The sequence below is a fragment of the Stegostoma tigrinum genome, chromosome 26 (assembly GCF_030684315.1).
Source record: "Stegostoma tigrinum isolate sSteTig4 chromosome 26, sSteTig4.hap1, whole genome shotgun sequence".
Lineage (NCBI taxonomy): Eukaryota > Metazoa > Chordata > Chondrichthyes > Orectolobiformes > Stegostomatidae > Stegostoma > Stegostoma tigrinum.
The window spans coordinates 37,602,190-37,622,556 of record NC_081379.1 but is presented as its reverse complement, the minus strand read 5'-3'; the positions used below and the strand labels follow the sequence as shown (position 1 = coordinate 37,622,556).

Here is a 20,367-nt window from a genome sequence, read left to right as displayed (position 1 = left end):
CTTTCATTGAAACTAAACTAGACCTTGTTTGTGGAGCATTAGAATGGCCCAAGTGCCATTGTAAACCTGTTACTTGCAAAATTATAACTAAAAGGGCATTAAGGCCCAGTCGTTTTAGTAAAACCACCCCGATCAGTGATCAGGACAGAGTTCAGGCCCATGGAGAGGTAATATCAAACTAAGTTGTGGCGAGCTTTCATCACTTTGAAACATATAAAAAACATATTGAGGGAAGGACCCTTGTGATTTTTTACGCTAAAACTCAGCAGCTGTGGTCTGTCCAGTTCAATGACATGTATTCCATTGCTTACAGATATCCCATTACTCTGTCCACCTTGATTTGGATCATCTAAAAGGACTGTACATTATGCCTGTATTTGTCTTGGGAGTGAGAATCCTGTGCATCTTGGAAATATAGGGAAGAGGGTTGGGTCAACGAACCCCTCAGGCCGGTTCTGCTGAAAGTGAAGCAATAAGATGTGTGCTGAGCAGATGTGAAACTTACTAGTTAGTGAGCTGGAAATCCACTCTCTTCATGATGCGATCTACTCTTATTTTGACCCTTTTATCAACAAACTGAATCCTGCTGCAACCCTGGCTGCACATGTCCTTCTTGAAGCCATGCTCAGAGAGCCAGTTTGAGAAGCTTGCTACAACACAAACTGAACCAAGCTCCTCCTACACATTGGACGTTGCCTTAAAACTACCAGAAAATCTGTAAATCTGTTCCGCATCTTATCTCCGCTCATTATCTAAACTGACTATGTGCATGCCCTCAATCTGATCTGAAAGCTTTCTGTCCTTACTTGCATTCCAATGCTGCATGACTATGATTCTTACCCAACTAGTACCCCATGCCTCTGTCAAAGCAAAACAGCCTAAAGTCATATCTGCTCTCTTCCTGACCCAATTATAGTTGAAACTTTGCATTGGAACTGACCCTTGGCTGCTCTCTTTCAGGGCATGTCCTCCTCAACTGTTTCAGAGAAAGGCAGCACACGAAATAGACAGGAAAAAATGGCAAATATGGACAGGGAGAGAAGTGTACAGGAGCAAAGGAAAGAGGAAATAACCAGTTATACAAACATAGAGGCAGAAACAGAAATTCAAAGAGATCAGAACCCACATAAAATTACTTGCTCTGACTCACTGCCAGTAATGCCCCCACATTAATGAATGGAAGGGAGGGCAAAGCCAACCGTTCATATAGTCTCAAAGTACAATAACATATTCATTCCCCTGGTTTGGAAAGTTTAAATAAACAAATTGAGCAATAGCAGTTCGCAAACCTCTAGATTTGAATTTGCAGAAACTAAGCTAAGAGATTGGAAGCATAACAGTCCATGAATACTTGTGATGCGTAGCATTGTAAAACAAAGCTTAGTCAATGTCAAAATAATAAAATGTGAGGCTGGATGAACACAGCAGGCCCAGCAGCATCTCAGGAGCACAAAAGCTGACGTTTCGGGCCTAGACCCTTCATCAGAGAGGGGGATGGGGAGAGGGAACTGGAATAAATAGGGAGAGAGGGGGAGGCAGACCGAAGATGGAGAGTAAAGAAGATAGGTGGAGAGGGTGTAGGTGGGGAGGTAGGGAGGGGATAGGTCAGTCCAGGGAAGACGGACAGGTCAAGGAGGTGGGATGAGGTTAGTAGGTAGCTGGGGGTGCGGCTTGGGGTGGGAGGAAGGGATGGGTGAGAGGAAGAACCGGTTAGGGAGGCAGAGACAGGTTGGACTGGTTTTGGGATGCAGTGGGTGGGGGGTAAGAGCTGGGCTGGTTGTGTGGTGCAGTGGGGGGAGGGGACGAACTGGGCTGGTTTAGGGATGCAGTAGGGGAAGGGGAGATTTTGAAACTGGTGAAGTCCACATTGATACCATATGGCTGCAGGGTTCCCAGGCGGAATATGAGTTGCTGTTCCTGCAACCTTCGGGTGGCATCATTGTGGCAGTGCAGGAGGCCCATGATGGACATGTCATCTAGAGAATGGGAGGGGGAGTGGAAATGGTTTGCGACTGGGAGGTGCAGTTGTTTGTTGCGAACTGAGCGGAGGTGTTCTGCAAAGCGGTCCCCAAGCCTCCGCTTGGTTTCCCCAATGTAGAGGAAGCCGCACCGGGTACAGTGGATGCAGTATACCACATTGGCAGAGGTGCAGGTGAACCTCTGCTTAATGTGGAATGTCATCTTGGGGCCTGGGATAGGGGTGAGGGAGGAGGTGTGGGGACAAGTGTAGCATTTCCTGCGGTTGCAGGGGAAGGTGCCGGGTGTGGTGGGGTTGGAGGGCAGTGTGGAGCGAACAAGGGAGTCACGGAGAGAGTGGTCTCTCCGGAAAGGAGACAGGGGAGGGGATGGAAAAATGTCTTGGGTGGTGCGGTCGGATTGTAAATGGCGGAAGTGTCGGAGGATGATGCGTTGTATCCGGAGGTTGGTAGGGTGGTGTGTGAGAACGAGGGGGATCCTCTTAGGGCGGTTGTGGCGGGGGCGGGGTGTGAGGGATGTGTTGCGGGAAGTACGGGAGACGCGGTCAAGGGCATTCTCGATCACTGTGGGGGGAAAGTTGCGGTCCTTAAAGAACTTGGACATCTGGGATGTGCGGGAGTGGAATGTCTTATCGTGGGAGCAGATGCGGCGGAGGCGGAGGAATTGGGAATAGGGGATGAAATTTTTGCAGGAGGGTGGGTGGGAGGAGGTGTATTCTAGGTAGCTGTGGGAGTCGGTGGCTCACTTCCCACTTCCTACAGACTAAGGGGGTGGCCATGGGCACCCGCATGGGCCCCAGCTATGCCTGCCTCTTTGTAGGTTACGTGGAACAGTCCCTCTTCCGCACCTACACAGGCCCCAAACCCCACCTCTTCCTCCGGTACATTGATGACTGTATCGGCGCCGCCTCTTGCTCCCCAGAGGAGCTTGAACAGTTCATCCACTTCACCAACACCTTCCACCCCAACCTTCAGTTCACCTGGGCCATCTCCAGCACATTCCTCACCTTCCTGGACCTCTCAGTCTCCATCTCAGGCAACCAGCTTGTAACTGATGTCCATTTCAAGCCCACCGACTCCCACAGCTACCTAGAATACACCTCCTCCCACCCACCCTCCTGCAAAAATTCCATCCCCTATTCCCAATTCCTCCGCCTCCGCCGCATCTGCTCCCACGATAAGACATTCCACTCCCGCACATCCCAGATGTCCAAGTTCTTTAAGGACCGCAACTTTCCCCCCACAGTGATCGAGAACGCCCTTGACCGCGTCTCCCGTATTTCCCGCAACACATCCCTCACACTCCGCCCCCACCACAGCCGCCCTAAGAGGATCCCCCTCGTTCTCACACATCACCCTACCAACCTCCGGATACAACGCATCATCCTCCGACACTTCCGCCATTTACAATCCGACCCCACCACCCAAGACATTTTTCCATCCCCTCCCCTGTCTGCTTTCCGGAGAGACCACTCTCTCCGTGACTCCCTTGTTCGCTCCACACTGCCCTCTAACCCCACCACACCCGGCACTTTCCCCTGCAACCGCAGGAAATGCTACACTTGTCCCCACACCTCCTCCCTCACCCCTATCCCAGGCCCCAAGATGACATTCCACATTAAGCAGAGGTTCACCTGCACCTCTGCCAATGTGGTATACTGCATCCACTGTACCCGGTGCGGCTTCCTCTACATTGGGGAAACCAAGCGGAGGCTTGGGGACCGCTTTGCAGAACACCTCCGCTCAGTTCGCAACAAACAACTGCACCTCCCAGTCGCAAACCATTTCCACTCCCCCTCCCATTCTCTAGATGACATGTCCATCATGGGCCTCCTGCACTGCCACAATGATGCCACCCGAAGGTTGCAGGAACAGCAACTCATATTCCGCCTGGGAACCCTGCAGCCATATGGTATCAATGTGGACTTCACCAGTTTCAAAATCTCCCCTTCCCCTACTGCATCCCTAAACCAGCCCAGTTCGTCCCCTCCCCCCACTGCACCACACAACCAGCCCAGCTCTTACCCCCCACCCACTGCATCCCAAAACCAGTCCAACCTGTCTCTGCCTCCCTAACCGGTTCTTCCTCTCACCCATCCCTTCCTCCCACCCCAAGCCGCACCCCCAGCTACCTACTAACCTCATCCCACCTCCTTGACCTGTCCGTCTTCCCTGGACTGACCTATCCCCTCCCTACCTCCCCACCTACACCCTCTCCACCTATCTTCTTTACTCTCCATCTTCGGTCCGCCTCCCCCTCTCTCCCTATTTATTCCAGTTCGCTCTCCCCATCCCCCTCTCTGATGAAGGGTCTAGGCCCGAAACATCAGCTTTTGTGCTCCTGAGATGCTGCTGGGCCTGCTGTGTTCATCCAGCCTCACATTTTATTATCTTGGAATTCTCCAGCATCTGCAGTTCCCATTATCTCTTAGTCAATGTCACATTTGTGTGAATAGAAGGGAGGTGGTGTTGGATTTGCTGAAAGGTAAAGTATTCATTGTTGAGAAATGACAAGACTCCTGTTAATGTGAATGCAACTGAACTTGTTGTAAGTGGATGAGAGACATAACATGATGCTGATGCAAAGGCTCGTGAATTAAATTTGTGGTTCTAAACATGTGCCTGAAGAATGAGGAAAGATAATGATAATTTAAGTAGGAATAATGGCGAAGTAATCAGCAGCGTTGATTTATCCTGCTCCTCCACCAGCTTTCCTATGCTGCTAGGCATATGTTAGTTAGGATCAGGAGTAGGTCATTTGGCCCTTTGAACTTGGACTACGATTCAGCACTATCATGGCTAATCAGACTACTCCACTTTTCCATCTACCCCTGAGAGCACTTCACTCCCTTCCCGAGTAACAATCTATCTAAATCTGCCTTAAAAATATTCAAAAACTTTATTTCAACTTCGTTTTGAGCAAGTGGGTTCCAAAGGCTTATGACCCTCTGTCAGCAAAATCTCCTTATCTCTGGCTGTAAATGGATAATCCATTACTTATAAACATAGATCCTGCCTCCACGATTCTGCAACAAGTGCAAACAAATATCCACCTGTCAAACCTCCTCAAGATCTAATACATTTCAATTGCGTCACCTCTTACTGTTTTAAATCCCAGCAGATAGAAGCCCAGCCTGTGTAACCGTTCCTTCTGAAATATTTTCACCATTAATATTGATATATAAAGCTGTGGTACTAAACATACCTTGAAAATTTAGGGCTTGTTCAGTCATATGCATTTATTGTGTATATATAATCATATAAATATATTCTTCATACCATGTTAAGGGTTAATTTCTGTTGTCAACCTCTCTGGCCCTGAAATATTTCTTCCAGAAAGTGTGGATCTCATTGATTTTAAATGAGATTTCTTGTTTGACATTTCAACTAAATTAGAATTCAAACTTCTACAATTTTTCTATCTCTTTTAGCAACATCACTCTCAATTTCATCTTTATGTTGTTTTGTACATAATTTATGATTGAATTAACTTTTCTAACATGTACAGCTTATATATAAAATAGATTTAGATTCTGTTCTAAAAGTTCGATTCCCTCAGTTTTTGGGTGCTAGGGCCAGAACTCCTGATTGGTTGTGCCTGTTTAGATTAAATTGAGCAGCACACTAGATTTGGTCTACCTGTCTTAAATGGCTGTATTATCTGACTGAGCAGGTCCCATACTGCTCACTTTTTCTCAATATTGCCAATTGCCTCTGTACTTACAAGAGCGTCAAGTACCATTGTTCACTATGATGTGGTATAGCTGGGCCCTGCCTTTCTTAAAGGTACACCGCACTGCAGAATATTGCTACAATTTAAGTAATGGAAATGTGAACACAGTGGTAAAGGGAAGGACTGAGGGAGATTAATGTACCACAAGAGGCATCGGAGATGGAGGTGAGCAGGAGAAGAGATGCCATGAGTCCAAATGGGACTTTCCTCGAAAGGGCATGGGAAAAGGTAGCCGTGGATGTCAATTCCTGGAGCCGAGACCTAAGGATCCAGGGCCACACCAAGTTTGATGATTTTGGGTGTGTGGCCAAAGTCAGTCAAATTCTTGCCAAATGATACCTGTGCTCCACCATACCACCAACCTCTCACACAGTGCAGTGCACACAATTCCCATCATTCAACCTTTACCAATTCTTGGCAATCAGGATCCACACCTCACTTTCAGATATCCCCTTAACTCGCCAGTTGGTTTCAAACGCACCTCCTAGTGCCTCGACATGTGTAGCTAGTCAGCTATAGGAGAAAAATCATCCAAACAAAGTGTGACACAATTGCTGATGTTCTGCCTTTCCCTCTGCAGACAGTTATAGAATCATGGAATCCTCTACAGTATGGAAACAGGCTATTCAACCTGTGAAGTCCACACAGGCCACCCGAACAGTATCCCACCTGGACCCACCCTCTTATCCTATCCCTGTAACCCTGCATTTTCCCATGGCTAAGCCACCTAGCCTGAATATCCCTGGACACTATGAGAAATTTAGCATGGCCAATCCACTTAACCTGCACATCTTTGGACAGTGGGAAGAAACTAGAGCACCCAGAGGGAACCCACACAAACATGGGGAGAATGCGCAACGCCACTCAGTTGCCCGAGGGTGGAGTTGAACCTGGGTACCTGGCACTTTGAGGCAGCAGTGCTAACCACTGAGCCACCATACTGCCCCAATAATTGGACCTATTATTGAGAGGAGCAGAGCAAAACTGGTTGGGATCATGGGTTACCTGCAACTCCTGACACTTGCAGAGAAGATGGTTTCCTGTATCAGTGGGGCTGGCTGAAATGGAGAGAGGGTATAGACTGATGCCATATTCCTGTATAATGCTACTTCTCAGCTCAGAGCTCACCCTTATCCTGACATCTGGCATGATGAGAAGCTGCAGGTGGAATCAGCATGGATTGTTTTCTTCCTGCTCCCCTTCCCTCACATCGATCTGCTTGGTGCTCATAAAATCTGGGCTTCAGTTAATCCTTGAGAAAGGGAGACAAAAGGAAATGGAACCATTAGAGGGGAATTATCTGGCTGAGTAAACATGGAACAATCACAATCAGACACCACTGAGGAGAATGGTGCAGAACTGACACTGAAGGAAGAAAAAGCTGGTTTTAGGCAGAAGGACATAAATTACAGCAACTGTGGCAGATTTTGGAGAGAGGTACAGGGTACAACATCTATTGTTACACCAATCTCTTATATTTTAAATCAGCATTCAATAGCATACAGCGAGAAGGGATATGTCATGTCTTCAGGATGCGAGGTGTTCCTGAGAAAGTGTCAGACTGATAGCAAACCAGTGTGACACTGCCTCATTAGAATGCACAGGAAGCCACCAGAATGGTTTAGATCAGCAGTTGTTGGGGTGAGACAAGGATACACACCACTGCCTAATTTATTTAACCTTGCACCGGGAAAACTTATGAATCTTACCCGAAATAGTGATGTTCGAGGAATCTCCCTAACTGGCAAGATTTTAAACAATCTCAGATTTGCTAATGGGATTATGCCTAGAATAACATTGTCAACAGATTCACACTGAAAAAGAAATAGAGGGGCTGAATGTGTATAGTAAATAGATTTCAGATTAAGGGGGCAAAAGACATAACTTTTGGAAGGCATTAGGTAAATGAACAGATGGAAAGGCTTGTGTTTCTGGGTGGGTTAGTGCCAGAGAACGGGAGTTGCAAAGAAGTTAGAAGGATTTGACTTGCTTCTGCTGTTTTTGGAAGATTAAGGAGGACATGGAAACCTACATATATATGGGGTAAACATAGGTAAGAGAAAGTGATAGTTATCTCCATATTATCATCTGGGCCTGGTGGCTGAAACTTGTGAAAAGTTGACAAGATTAAGGTATTAGAAGTAGGTGATACATTTGCTGAGCTAAATGCTGGGAAGTTCAGGATTCCAAGTTGAGAATTTTATAACAATAACATAGCTCATACAGAAGGTCCAAGAAAGATGAATGATTGTTTTGGCAGGTTTCCAAGAACAGAACGAGTTGAATCATCTTTCTAGAGTTACACGGAACAAAAAATGAGGGAGGCCACGGACATACAATGCCAACACTGGCTTGTCACACCATGGGGTATGGTTGGCCAGGAGAGTTCATCATGGAGTGAATTCATTCAGCTCATTGCGATTACTAAACTGATAGACTGGAATTTGGATCTAAGAGGCTGGCAACTGTGAAGGAAACTAAGCAACTTTTGACTGAAAGAATAGCAGATTTCCCCATGCGTTAGAATACCAAACCATCTGAACATTGTGAATCGTAGGATCCTCCTGACTTCTTTATGTGGACTTGTGCTGGATCAAGGGGAGGGGGAGTTAGAGGCGCTTGACTTCACAGTTTCAGATACAAGTCCTGACAAGCCTTGCCCCAGAGAGCTCAGGGATAATGGACAGTATGAACACCCTCCCCTGAGGTGAATTTGGATGTAGGGGGCATTGAATAGGGAATGAGGGTGAGGGTGGGGTTCCCTTTCTTGCCACTGCCCCAGTTAAGTCTGAGTAGGGATGTTTTGTGGACTGCTTGCCTACTCCAACGTTAATGGAGCATTTTAAATGGGTAATTAATGGCCATCAGTGGCATTGAGCCAGCTGTAGGTGGTGCATTTGCCACACCATATTCCTGACACAGCCACGGCCTGTTGTGTTAGCTTATGAGTGCCAGGGAGGTGGGGGGGGGGGGGGGGGGGGGCGAGGGGTCACTGGCTGTTAGGAACTTGGTGCTTGTCCAAGGGACCCCACCTCAGACAGGGGGAGGGGGCCAGTGGCAATTAAATCCCCTGCCTTTTCCCCTGACTGACACCCATCAGCGACCCTCACACAGCTGAGCCCTCACTCCTTGGCTAATCCTGGGCCTTAGGGGATGCATGCCTGGCGCTGATGTCAATGAGAGCCTCTGACTGCCCATTGGAGTGCTGCATTGCTGCGGGTACAAACCTTCAGAGAGGTCAAACCCGGGTTCTGTCTCTCCCTCTCAGGTGAAGACATTTTCTCCAGTACCTTGGGCAAAAAAAATCTTCCACGCAACGCTTGCCAGTGACAGGCGATTTACAATTTATTTATTACATTGTCTGTTCGGAGAGCCTTGCTGAGTGCAAGTTAGTGACTACAGTCCCTAACATGACACTTCAAAAATGTATTTCACACACACTGAGACATCCCAATGTGAAGCTACGTGCTCACAGTAACTTTTTCATCGGGGAAGGCTGGCTGTGACAGCAGTTGTTTGGAAGTTCGGTTACTTTCCTTGTTAATTGCTCTGCACGGGAGAAAATCCGATGAGAACGGGGAATAATCGTTCGGGAGAGCTCCTTGCGAGGGCAGCCTGCTGGCAGGTGCAGACAGCTTGTGGCTAAACAGTCCTTTTGGAGCAGGTTTAAAGCCAAGCTTCCTGTCACATGCTCGGAGTAATTTGATCTCTCTGTGTGTGTGTTTCTCCCTCCCACTCCTCAGGCTCTTTTTTAGGTGTTGCTGTAGTTAGAGATCAGAGACGCGGCACTAACCAAGCAAACTGACTTACCCACTTTGGAGTTGCCGATTTGCCGACTCCCTTCCTCCTCTCTGCCACCGGCTTCTTCCTCATCGTTCCCCCAGCCCCGGATAGCCTGTCCTTACGGCACTGCCTCTCTGTGTCCCCTCTCTCTGTCTCTGCAGCCGGCTCCGTGATGGGTTCTGGGCTGGAAGCGCTAGCCCTGTGCATGGCATTCGGCTTCTTGTTCACTCTCGGATGGGCAGAGTTGAACACCGGTGAGTCACTTTACTTCACTTTCCCGATGGGTACAGCATGTAAGCGGAGCAGGCTGGGGCCAGGGTTAACAGGTAACTGTGTGTGTGTGTGTGTGTGTGTGTGTGGTGGCGGTCAGTTGCTCATCTCTGACTCTCCCTCTGACAGCCCAGTTTCTTCTAGCACAGCTCCCATTCCCACCTCCTCCGTCTGGGAGAAACAGTGAGTAGGACAGACTGCATTGTTCATAGCGAGAGAGAGAGAGATCGTGGGTTGGAGAAAGAGGGAGATAGGTAGGTGGAGGAGACCGAGAGAAAGGCAAGGCTCCGGATCGATCACTGTCAACTTGGCTTCCAACTTTGTAAAGGTAGTGGGTGTCCTGCGATCTTTTGGTTTGTACTTACCCAGACGGCGTTAGGCTGGGAGTCACATTCAGGGGTAGATGGGGAGCGAGATGAATGGCTGCCTTTGTCCTTGAATATGTCAAAAAAAACATTATATCGATAGAAGCTCTTCAGCTGAATGTGAAGATGGATAAGTATCGATACGGATCAAAAAATACATGGACAAATATTTAGATAAATGGCTCAGTATATAGTAATGACTGATAAATCTATGAAGTAGACAGTTAAGTGTGTGGCCGACTTGAGAAGTCATCTTTAATGGGTCTCTGTATATTAATATATACAACAAACGGAGAGACTGTTGCAGAGGCACGTAGCCGGGCACACAGTAATGGGCAGTGCTGGGTTACTGGGTACATTGCTGTGTATTGTGAAGAGGGGGCTATCCAGACTGACAAACCTATCAGTGTCCAGCGTTAAGTTTCACAGCCATCCCTTTCGGACGCTGCAGCGATGTGTCCGATTTAAAGCTGGTCAGATACAGGATCCGAGGCACTTGACAGAGATTCCCCTGAACTCCATATCCCAGCCAGTCCCGGGTCAGCTGGGCCGGGGCGGGTGGGAGGAGGAACACTGTGGAGTCTAAATCTCATGCCGGTTTTCAAAGGGGGATCAGAGCTTCTGCACATGCGACTGAAGCTCAGCGAAGCCCTGGGTTTTATTGTGACCCCTCATTAACGGCGCAGTCTGCAGCCCCAGGCTTCCGACTCGTTCGTGGTAAGTTGCTTTCTGTCTGTCTCGGCTTATTGCGAGCCGGCGGTGAACGAACCGCTCTCAGTATGTCACACACCATCTGGGGTGGTGAGCTGAGCCGGGCTAAATTTGCAGCTCCCCGACGCGCTGCTTTCTGAGCACAGTCTGTTTGCATTGTTTGGAAAGATTTGCAGGACTCTGTAAATCTACACTCCATTCTGTATCACAACATTTACACTAATCCCCCCACCCCACTCCCAACAAATACCACCACTTCTTACAACAGAGTTCCATCTGTCCATCATCTATTTTCATGTACAGAGCAGATCTATTTGAAAAGAAATAGTCACTGGAGGACAGTGAGTAGAAGGAAGGGCGATAGACCGATTGGTCTCCCGTGTTGTACAGTTCATCGATGCGGAATCGTTTCGTAAATATAAACGGAAAGGTCCCTTCCTTTCTCCTTGTGTTCCACTGCCTGGATGAGGTTGCATAGGACTGGTCCGTGCTTAAACCTCCAAGTATCCAACCCCCCGGACTGCGTTACTCTGGCTTTTCCGCCAGATGTGAGCACCCGCACGGAGTGGGGACTTTTGGGAAAGCAGGCTGTAGTTCTCCAGCAGGGGTCTGGTGATCCCGGCCGGGGATGCGCGTGCGAGTTGCAAAGGATCCAGCGCAGCGGCGATGCCTCGTGCAGTCAAATAGCCGAGTGGCAGGCCATTCTCCCGACGCTCACAGGAACCACTCAGCTTTAGGATCCGGCCGCCGTTGACATCAGTGAGACGTCCCCGCAAGAACTCAGGCCTTGGGAATAGGAAGGGAAGGTTACTGCATCATTAGAGAGAAAACAGAATAACTGCTTCGAGACGGTGTTGTAATTCAGACTTGTTTCTCAAATGTAAGGAAGGATCAAAAACTCTACAGAATCACTGAGGACGCTTCAAGACCAGTCAAAACTGAAGGGTCACTGGACTCAATGTTAACTCTTGTTTTCTTTGCACAGATATTGTCAGAACTGCTGAGTTTCTCCAGCAATTTCAGTTTTTGATGAAAGTAACATTAGGGGCTATTAGTAATCCTGGAGGTGGCTTACTTCAAAATGACAGCTTCGAACTAACACCAGCAAAAAGCAAAATCGAGATTCTCAAATTACCACGGTGAATTTTAAATTGAAGTTTCTTGAATTACTAGTGTGGCTCTTGGATTACTGGCCAAGTTACTTAATCACTACATTACTATCACCAGATTAATTATCATGACACTGTCACTTCAAGAAATGATTAGCACTTAATTGAGGACAGGCCAGTGTGGCTATGGAAGTCATGCCATCTCCCCACTCAGCAAACAAGGCACATCTTTCCAGCTCCAGGCCTGGAATCAGGTAAGTTTATTACCTTCAAATGTCCATCCGATTTATTTCCAAAATTATTGACTGCCTTCATTTCCACCAGCCTCTGGGCAGTGGGAGCAAAGTCACACATCACCTCGTACTTCCCCCTGCATCTCTCCCTGGAAATGCATGCCTCTTACTCCTTGTTGTTACAGCTAATAGCTAAGTTTGTCTTTACTATGGCGTCCAAATCTGTCTACCTCAATCAAATCTCTGTCTCCTTTTGCTCCAAGGCTTTTCCGATCTCACCTTGTGACACACAAACCCCCAATCCTGAAACCATTCTGATAAACCTCCTCTGCGCACTCTTCAGGACCCACACATCTTTTAACGAGAACAATTAGTTTAAAGTATTATACATAAAGAACATAAATACCAATTCTACTTTGGAACCTTCTATTAGTAATACTTTAAATAATTATATTTTACTCCAAACCACACTGTGGCTTTATACTTAGGTGCTAATCATTTCTTGAAGTGACAGTGTCATGATAATTAATCTGGTGATAGTAATGTAGTGATTAAGTAACTTGGCCAGTAATCCAAGAGCCACACTAGTAATTCAAGAAACTTCAATTTAAAATTCACCGTGGTTATTTGAGAATCTCAATTTTGCTTTTTGCTGGTGTTAGTTAGAAGCTGTCATTTTGAAGTAAGCCACCACCCAGGATCACTAATAGCTCCTAATGTTACTTTCATCAAAAACTGAAATTGCTGGAGAAACTCAGCAGCTCTGACAATATCTGTGCAGAGAAAATGAGTTAACATTTCAAGTCCAGTGACCCTTCAGTTTTGACTGGCCTTGAAATTTTAACTCTGCTTCCTTGCCACAGACCCTGCTGAGTTTGTCCAGCAGTTTCTGGTTGTGTTTGAAATCTTCAGCATCTGTAGTTCCCTGCTTAATTTTAGGGACACTATCTAGTCTGATTTATCTGTGACTGTATTCCCATACGCATGACTGGCGCTAACTTACCATTAGTGAGCCACTCTTACATTAAATTAATACTGGTGAATTACAGAGATCCAGCAATTCATTCTCAAACAAACGAGTTGGACAGTAAAGCAGACTTTCTAGCAATGCCCCCTCCCTGAAATGCTCTTTGATATGAACACCAATTTTGCTTCTGTGCAGCTGCAGTTGGCTTCTGTTCTGACAAGCACTGCTGGCATCGCAATCAGAATCAATGTTGAGTAAAAGCACCTCATCAAACACTGAGAGGGAATGAAACAAACAGACACCTGGAGAGATTTCAAGGCAGTAATCTAATCTCACAACTTCAGATCATGATTATAAACTGCTCAAGCTTTGCTCGTGAAATCTGTCATGTCAGTATACCCTTCAATTAGACTAGTGCCGTGTAATCCTTTCCAGATAGCCATTATTTCTACAAACTGAATGCTTAAATAAAAAGGGATGAGTTATTGTTCATTCAACTCTCATTCCGTACCATTGATCCTATAGAAATAATGGTTCAGTGCCAGAATAATCTTGTCAAATGTCTTCAGTTCCCACCATGCAAGATTTGCTCTCTGTCAGGAGACTGGTAAGAATTGTGAACCATATGAAATATGAGGCCCAATTATGAAAAGAGTGATCTCTCTCTCCAGTAATATTTGAGTTTAGATGATGAGTGTCTTGCCATTACCAATGTCCAAATATAGCTGCTGTTACACAGGCAGATAGACCAACTATTCTTTGGATGTGTATTCCCCAAGAAATGGAGGCGTTTAATCCACGATATTGTTAAGGGAAAGATTTTTAGCCAGGGCAACAGGGGGAGCCTCTTGGGATCTTTAATGTTTATTTGATTAAGCAAACTGTGCACAGTCCAACATCTCATTTAAAGAATGTTACGAGGCAAAAACTCCAGTAGTTTTGCATTAAATATCACCCTTGCTTATGTCTTCAGTTTCCTATGAACTGAAACCGTGGATTTCAACCTCAAACCTTCAGCCATCTGAATGAAAACTGAGAGGTGGTCATAAAAATAAGTCCATCATTGTAAGGTTTAGAAGCATTTTTAAGCTTGTACTGTACCCTTCCCATTCAAATACCATTTCGAAAGCCTTATAAAACACTTGCAGCCATCTCTTATTCCCTATGTAATGCATATTTACTTACTGTGTAACATACTGACTTAAGGCATGATGTTTACCTATATCACCTTGTGTAACATTGTTTTGCCTATGAATCTGCAGCTCAGTAAAATTTGCTTTTTCCTGGCTGGTTCCTGGGTTTGAATCCACATCAGGCAAGGAGAATAAAAGTTTTCTTTACAGCAGTATGTGAAATTAGTGGGTTTATTGGTGAAGTGGGCATAGGCCCACTGAAAAATAGCTCCCCTCTGTTTGCCTCAATGATCATCCCTGTAACCTGATTTGTGATGGGGTTTTGAGATCATTTACTGAAAGCTTGAGATGACCTGAAAGAAAATCCTTATTAGTCTATCGCAAAATCCACCGGCCAAGGATTAGAGGAGACCCAATTTAATTTGAAAGATAGAATTAGCGATCTGATTCATGAAATGGATGCATAAAATGCTGTGATGCTTCTTGCTTAATGCAGAGGCAGGTTTGTGAAGTGAGTTACACTAAATTATTTCCAAGCACTTTGCAGTTTCGTTTTAAGTCAACTTCTAAACAACCATACTGAATGATGACAGTCAATTTTTGCACTGCAAGGACATGGGTGTGTGGACTCTGTTTGAAAAGCCCCCATATCCTCTACCTCCTGTTAATATACCCCATGTGGAAAAAGTTCTTGCCCCTTCTCCACCCATTATAAACCCCACATGGAACTGGTGCTCAGTCCTCAGTCAGCCATTATACTTTCCTTGTGAAACCTGCACTTGCTCCTCTAACCTGTTTTTGAGCAGTGATTTGGAGTATAATCCAGGTGACCAAAACAATGTAGAGAAGACTCTATTTCTAAATCTTTGTTTACAATGATTTAAAAGATCTCAGAGCTTAAAGAATTTCAAAACACTTTTTTTGTGCTGGATCCCAGATCCTTTCTGAAACCTTTCCCCTGTGGTGTTGATACTTGTCTCAATAGTTCCAGACAAGTTTAAGCAATCAAGCAAGTATACAAGGATCAATTGTCTCATCAACACAGATGAAACAAACTATTAAACACTTTGCATTATTTCAGTTCACCTAAGCTGCAGCTCAGACTTCAGCTTAACATTGTACTGTTAAGATAGCATCTAGAACAATTATCTTGGTCTAGTTTGAAATGTCAAAATGTGCACTCTAAATTTGACTTGAATGTATGATCTTTTGAAGTTTAAACTGCTGGTTGAACAAATCTGCAACTTGTGCATCACAATTGACTACAACTTCTCATTACTACAACCAAAAACAGAATCATAGAATGATTATAGCACATGAGAGGTTTATTTGGCCTAGTGTGTACATGTTGACTTTCTGCAAGAACAACTCAGCCAACCCTGTCTCTCAGCGTTTTCCCCACAGGCCTGCATTTATCTCCCATTAGAATTTTCCTCCACCATTCAGCATATGCATTTTAGATCCTGACCACAGATATGTCATAGAATCCCTACAGTGCAAATAGAAGCTATTCAGCCTATAGTGTCTATACCGACTCTCCAAACAGCATCTCACCCACGTCAACTCCACACTATGTCCCCATAATCACACATTTACTGTGGCTAATCCATTTAGCCTGCACATCTTTGCATTGTGAGAGGAAACCAGGGCACCCGGAGGAAACTCATGCAGACACAGGGAGAACGTGCAAACTCCACACAGACAGTGAGGCAGCAATACTAACTACTGTGCCACCTGCTACTGTAAAGAGGTTTTTGTTGTTATGCTGTTGATTCTTTTGCCAATCACCTTAAATCAGTTTTTCCTCTGATTCTGATCCTCAATCTTCTACCAACAAAACAGCTGATGTGTCTCTGTTTAGTCAGTCCATACACTTCATAAACAATCCTCTTAAACTTGTTGTTTTCCAAGGAGATCAACCCAACTTCTCTGTTCCAGCCACAAAGCTGAAGTTCCTCACTCAGAAACCTGTCTCATGATTTTCTTTCTCATTGTTTCTAATGACTTCATATCCTTTCTCAACTATGGTACTGGAAACTGGACACTATTTCCAGTTGAAGACAAACCAATACAGGTTAATTGTGACCACTTTTCTATTTTATTCTGTGGCCTTGTTTATAAAACCCAGGAATGTCCATGTATTATTAATCCCTTTCAATGCACCCCTGACATTACTAAGTTTTTATGTATTTATACCTCCAGGTCACTCTGCTCCTGTATCCTGTTTAGAGTTGTAACCTTTCAGACACATAGCTTCTCCCTACCTTGCTCTTGCTACCAAAATGATAGTTTGCACAACTCTGCATGAAGTGCCATCAGCCACATGTCTGCAGATTGCACTAACCTGTCTGTGTACTTTTGAAATTGAACACTATTGACTTCGCCATTTACAATGAGCACCTGTGTTCATAATGCTTCCAGTTTTTGTGACATCCACAAATTTTGAAATTTGCCCTATGCATGCTAGACTGGTCATTAATATACATCAAAAAAGTAGCGGTTGCTAACACTGAACTTTGCAGAGTTCTCAACATAAACCTTCGGTCAGTTGAAAAATCCACACCCTGTGTCCTTCCCTCGACCAATTTCATATACCCCCTCTCTTTAATTCCATAAGTTCTAACCTTCGTTTGCAAGCCAGGCCTATGGAACTTTAACAAATACCTTTTTGAAAGTTCATTAACCATGTTACCAACATAATTCACCCTGTTACCTTCACAAAAAGCTCAAACCAGTTTGTTAAACATGATTTGCCTGAAACAAATCCATTCCAGTTTTTCCTAACTAACCATATTTGACCAAGTAACTATTTGTTTTGCCCTGAATGATCATTTCTGAAAGCTTCCCCCACCTCTGAAGTTAGACCAAGTGGCCTGTCGTTGCTGCGTCTATTCTCATTGCCCTTGTTTAAAAATAAGATTGTAACCTTTGCCATTCTGAAGCCTTTTGGCACCACCATGCTATCTGATTAGGATTGGAAAATTTTAGCCAGTCCTTCCATAATTTCCACCCATATTTCCTTCTGTATCCTCAGATACATACCATTAATCCTGATGCCTAATCAACTTTAAGTACAGCCAGCCCTGCTTCCCTGTTCTCAATTTTAAGCCCATCAAATGTCTTAGCTACCTCCTCTTTCACTATGCCTTGAACATCAGCTTCCTCCTTGATAAAGACAAATACAAAGTACTTAATTATTAGCCTGGATCATCCTTTATCTGTAAACCACCTTCTTAGGTTCCTAATAATCTCCTATCATCCTTTAAGTCTTTTGGATTCTCTTTCATGTTACCTCCTAGTCTTTTCTTTTTTATATTCTCCCTTTGCTTCACCTATTTACCTCTATTATAACTTATAATACAGCAGTGATAGTAAGAACTGCCGATGCTGGAGTCAGAGATAACCGTGTGGAGCTGGAGGAACACAGCAGGCCAGGCAGCATCAGAGGAGCAGGAAAGTTGACGTTTAGGGTTGGGACCCTTCTTCAGAAAAATGTGAAATTTCTGAAGAAGGGTCCTGACCTGAAACGTCAACTTTCCTGCTCCTCTGTTGCTGCCTGGCCTGCTGTGTTCCTCCAGCTCCACACTTCATAATATTGCATTTCCCCACAGTTTTATTGCCTGTTCGACAGTAATGAAAAACAAATGAGAACAAATTTGGCTCATTGCTACAAAATTATTTTTATGGTCCTATTGATTTGGGCAAGGTATTTTAAGAAAATTTATCCCACAGGATTTGTGTGAATGTCGTGATGTGTTTTAGTCAAGGCAAGATCATCAGCTCACTTCCTGCAAATTAATTTATTTTTTGCCACCCCATGAATATCTTGGCATTACAAAAATTTAAAACCACAAATCCTGCCAGATATCAGAGACTTTTTTGAAATCTTTAATGTTTCCTTTTTGGTTACCAATTCTGGAAATTTGTTCCATATGTTAATTGTTCTTCTGCTAATTGTTTGTTTACTTTAGGTTTCTTTATCATGAATCTGTCACTAATTTTGGAAATCTAAGAAGCATTATACTTCCTTCCAGCATATTGAACTCCTTTTATAATTCTAAAATAACCAGTTGTGCCTTCTCTTTGACTCCTCAAATTACCTGAGTTTCAGCCTACAGACTGTGGAATTAACAATGGACAATTAAACTTAATCTCAATGTCTGGCACACTTTTATGCATCCAGTTGTTAATTGCGCAAAAGTAGACCACTGTAGTAAAGAAGATAGGGAATGACAAAGAAGAATTCTGCAGGTACTGGAACAGGGCATGCAGTCAGGATAGTATGTGCCAGGACAACTCAATATCAGACTAGTGCCATAACTGACTTTGGACGGTTTCTTGCTATCACTGAGTGAAATGCATTAGTTTCCCAGACTGTTATCTCCCAAGTGATGGTCACTGAAATTCGCTGATTTCAAAAAAATAGACGCCGTTATTCCAAGTGGCCCACCAAAGTTCAGTGTTTGGATGAAATTATATACTGAACAATCTTTGATCTTGTTAATGATGGCATTTAATAGATTACGGCCTTGGAATTGTTCCCAACTATCCATTGCATTCCATGAACTGAAATATTTTGTAAGTGTAAGCAAATATCGCATTAGAGAGGGTGCACTGAGCCAAATAGTTTAAAGGGGGAACCAAAAAGCATGTTGATTACAATTGACCATCATACTAATGACTGATATGTACTTTCCACAACTACAATAGATTTTTACGTTAACTCCAAGCAGTTGATGCTATAGATTGTTTTAATGGATAATCTGCCTTATTTTCCACAACTTTACTTGAGTTGCTCTTGGCCTAGCTATCAGCCGTGCTCAACCTGATAATATTTTTCCAATATTTGCCCATTTCACAATAAGGGATTTTGCAAATTATTGCTTCCATCCTTGTTCTGAATGAGCAGTGCAATATACAGACATTTCTTTTGCTAATCAGAGCTAATCCTAACTAGCTAATTCCTAATTGTCAGTATAGAATACTGGCTTGATAAGACAATTGTAAAAGTATGTCAAATATATCTACTCTTGCTTCCTGATTTTTCTTTGCATCAGTCTCTGTGGTGCAATCTGTCAGTGTGTTTAGCTGAAAGGCTTGTGGTTTGAGATTATGCAGGGTTGAAACCTTCAGTGCTTGAGGGCTTTTGTCGCTCAATGGTAATGCTCTTGCCTCTGAGCTCGGACGTCTAGGTACAACTCCCAGCTGTATCCTCAGCTGTGCTATAACATATCAGAGCAGGTTGACTACAGATATTTACATCCTGAAATTTTTTTTCCTCCAGTAGTGCATGAACAAGCTTAAGAGCGCTTTGTTCATTCGATACATGTTGAAGTTGGTTGGATTAAAGATGAATGTAATTGAGTGCATATGGGTTTCATTGAATAACTTCAGGAATGGAATTCATCTCCTGGGGTGGACATTGAGGAGCAATGCGTTGCAGAATTTGGAATCTAAATAGCTGTGAACATTGAGATAATTTGAGCATTTCAGACCAGATTCAGGACTTTTGTTTTCTAAGCATACAAAGAGATATGGATCAAAGATGGGAAATGCAGCAGAATGCAGATCAGTCATGATGCTTTTGAATGGGGGAGCAGGTTTCAGGAACTGAGCGGCCTGTTTCTGTTCTTTTTGAAGCAGTGCCTAGAACAGGAATATTTCTTGGCTATGACTTAGATTCCAGTCTAGAACAATTTGACGCGGTGATGTAATTATAAAGACTTGCTGCATTTAAAAAAATTAAGTAATGTTGTCACAGTTCAACACAGAAGGTGCTAAGGTAGCAGTCTCATTCATAAAAATAGCAGTTTGGAAAGGTTCACATTGTTGCAGTGAGATAGAGACAGGACACACCAATGTTGAGAATGTGTACAAAGTCCTTTTTTAAAAATATCAATAAAAATGTGAAATCAAGCATATCATGTTTGACCTAAGATATTAACCCAAAAGTTCATTCTTAGGGGATTAACATGATCACTCTGCAGGAAGCTAATGACATATCAATGCAGATTGAGTAGCTCACAGTTCTGAACTGGTGAAGCCTCTGAAAGGAGCTTTGTAGTTCATATGCCTTATATTGTGTTT

General features: G+C 44.3%; 1 protein-coding gene across 1 annotated transcript in view; it reads left to right on the top strand.

The window, feature by feature from the left end:
* Nucleotides 1-9,481: 9,481 nt before the first annotated feature.
* The window catches only part of kremen1 (kringle containing transmembrane protein 1), a 174,905-nt gene continuing 164,019 nt past the window's right edge, over nucleotides 9,482-20,367 (top strand). The window contains exon 1 of the mRNA XM_048556251.2: nucleotides 9,482-9,746. Within this exon, the coding sequence (XP_048412208.1) occupies nucleotides 9,665-9,746 (82 nt within the window). The 5' untranslated portion in view covers nucleotides 9,482-9,664. The remainder of the gene's footprint in view (nucleotides 9,747-20,367) is intronic.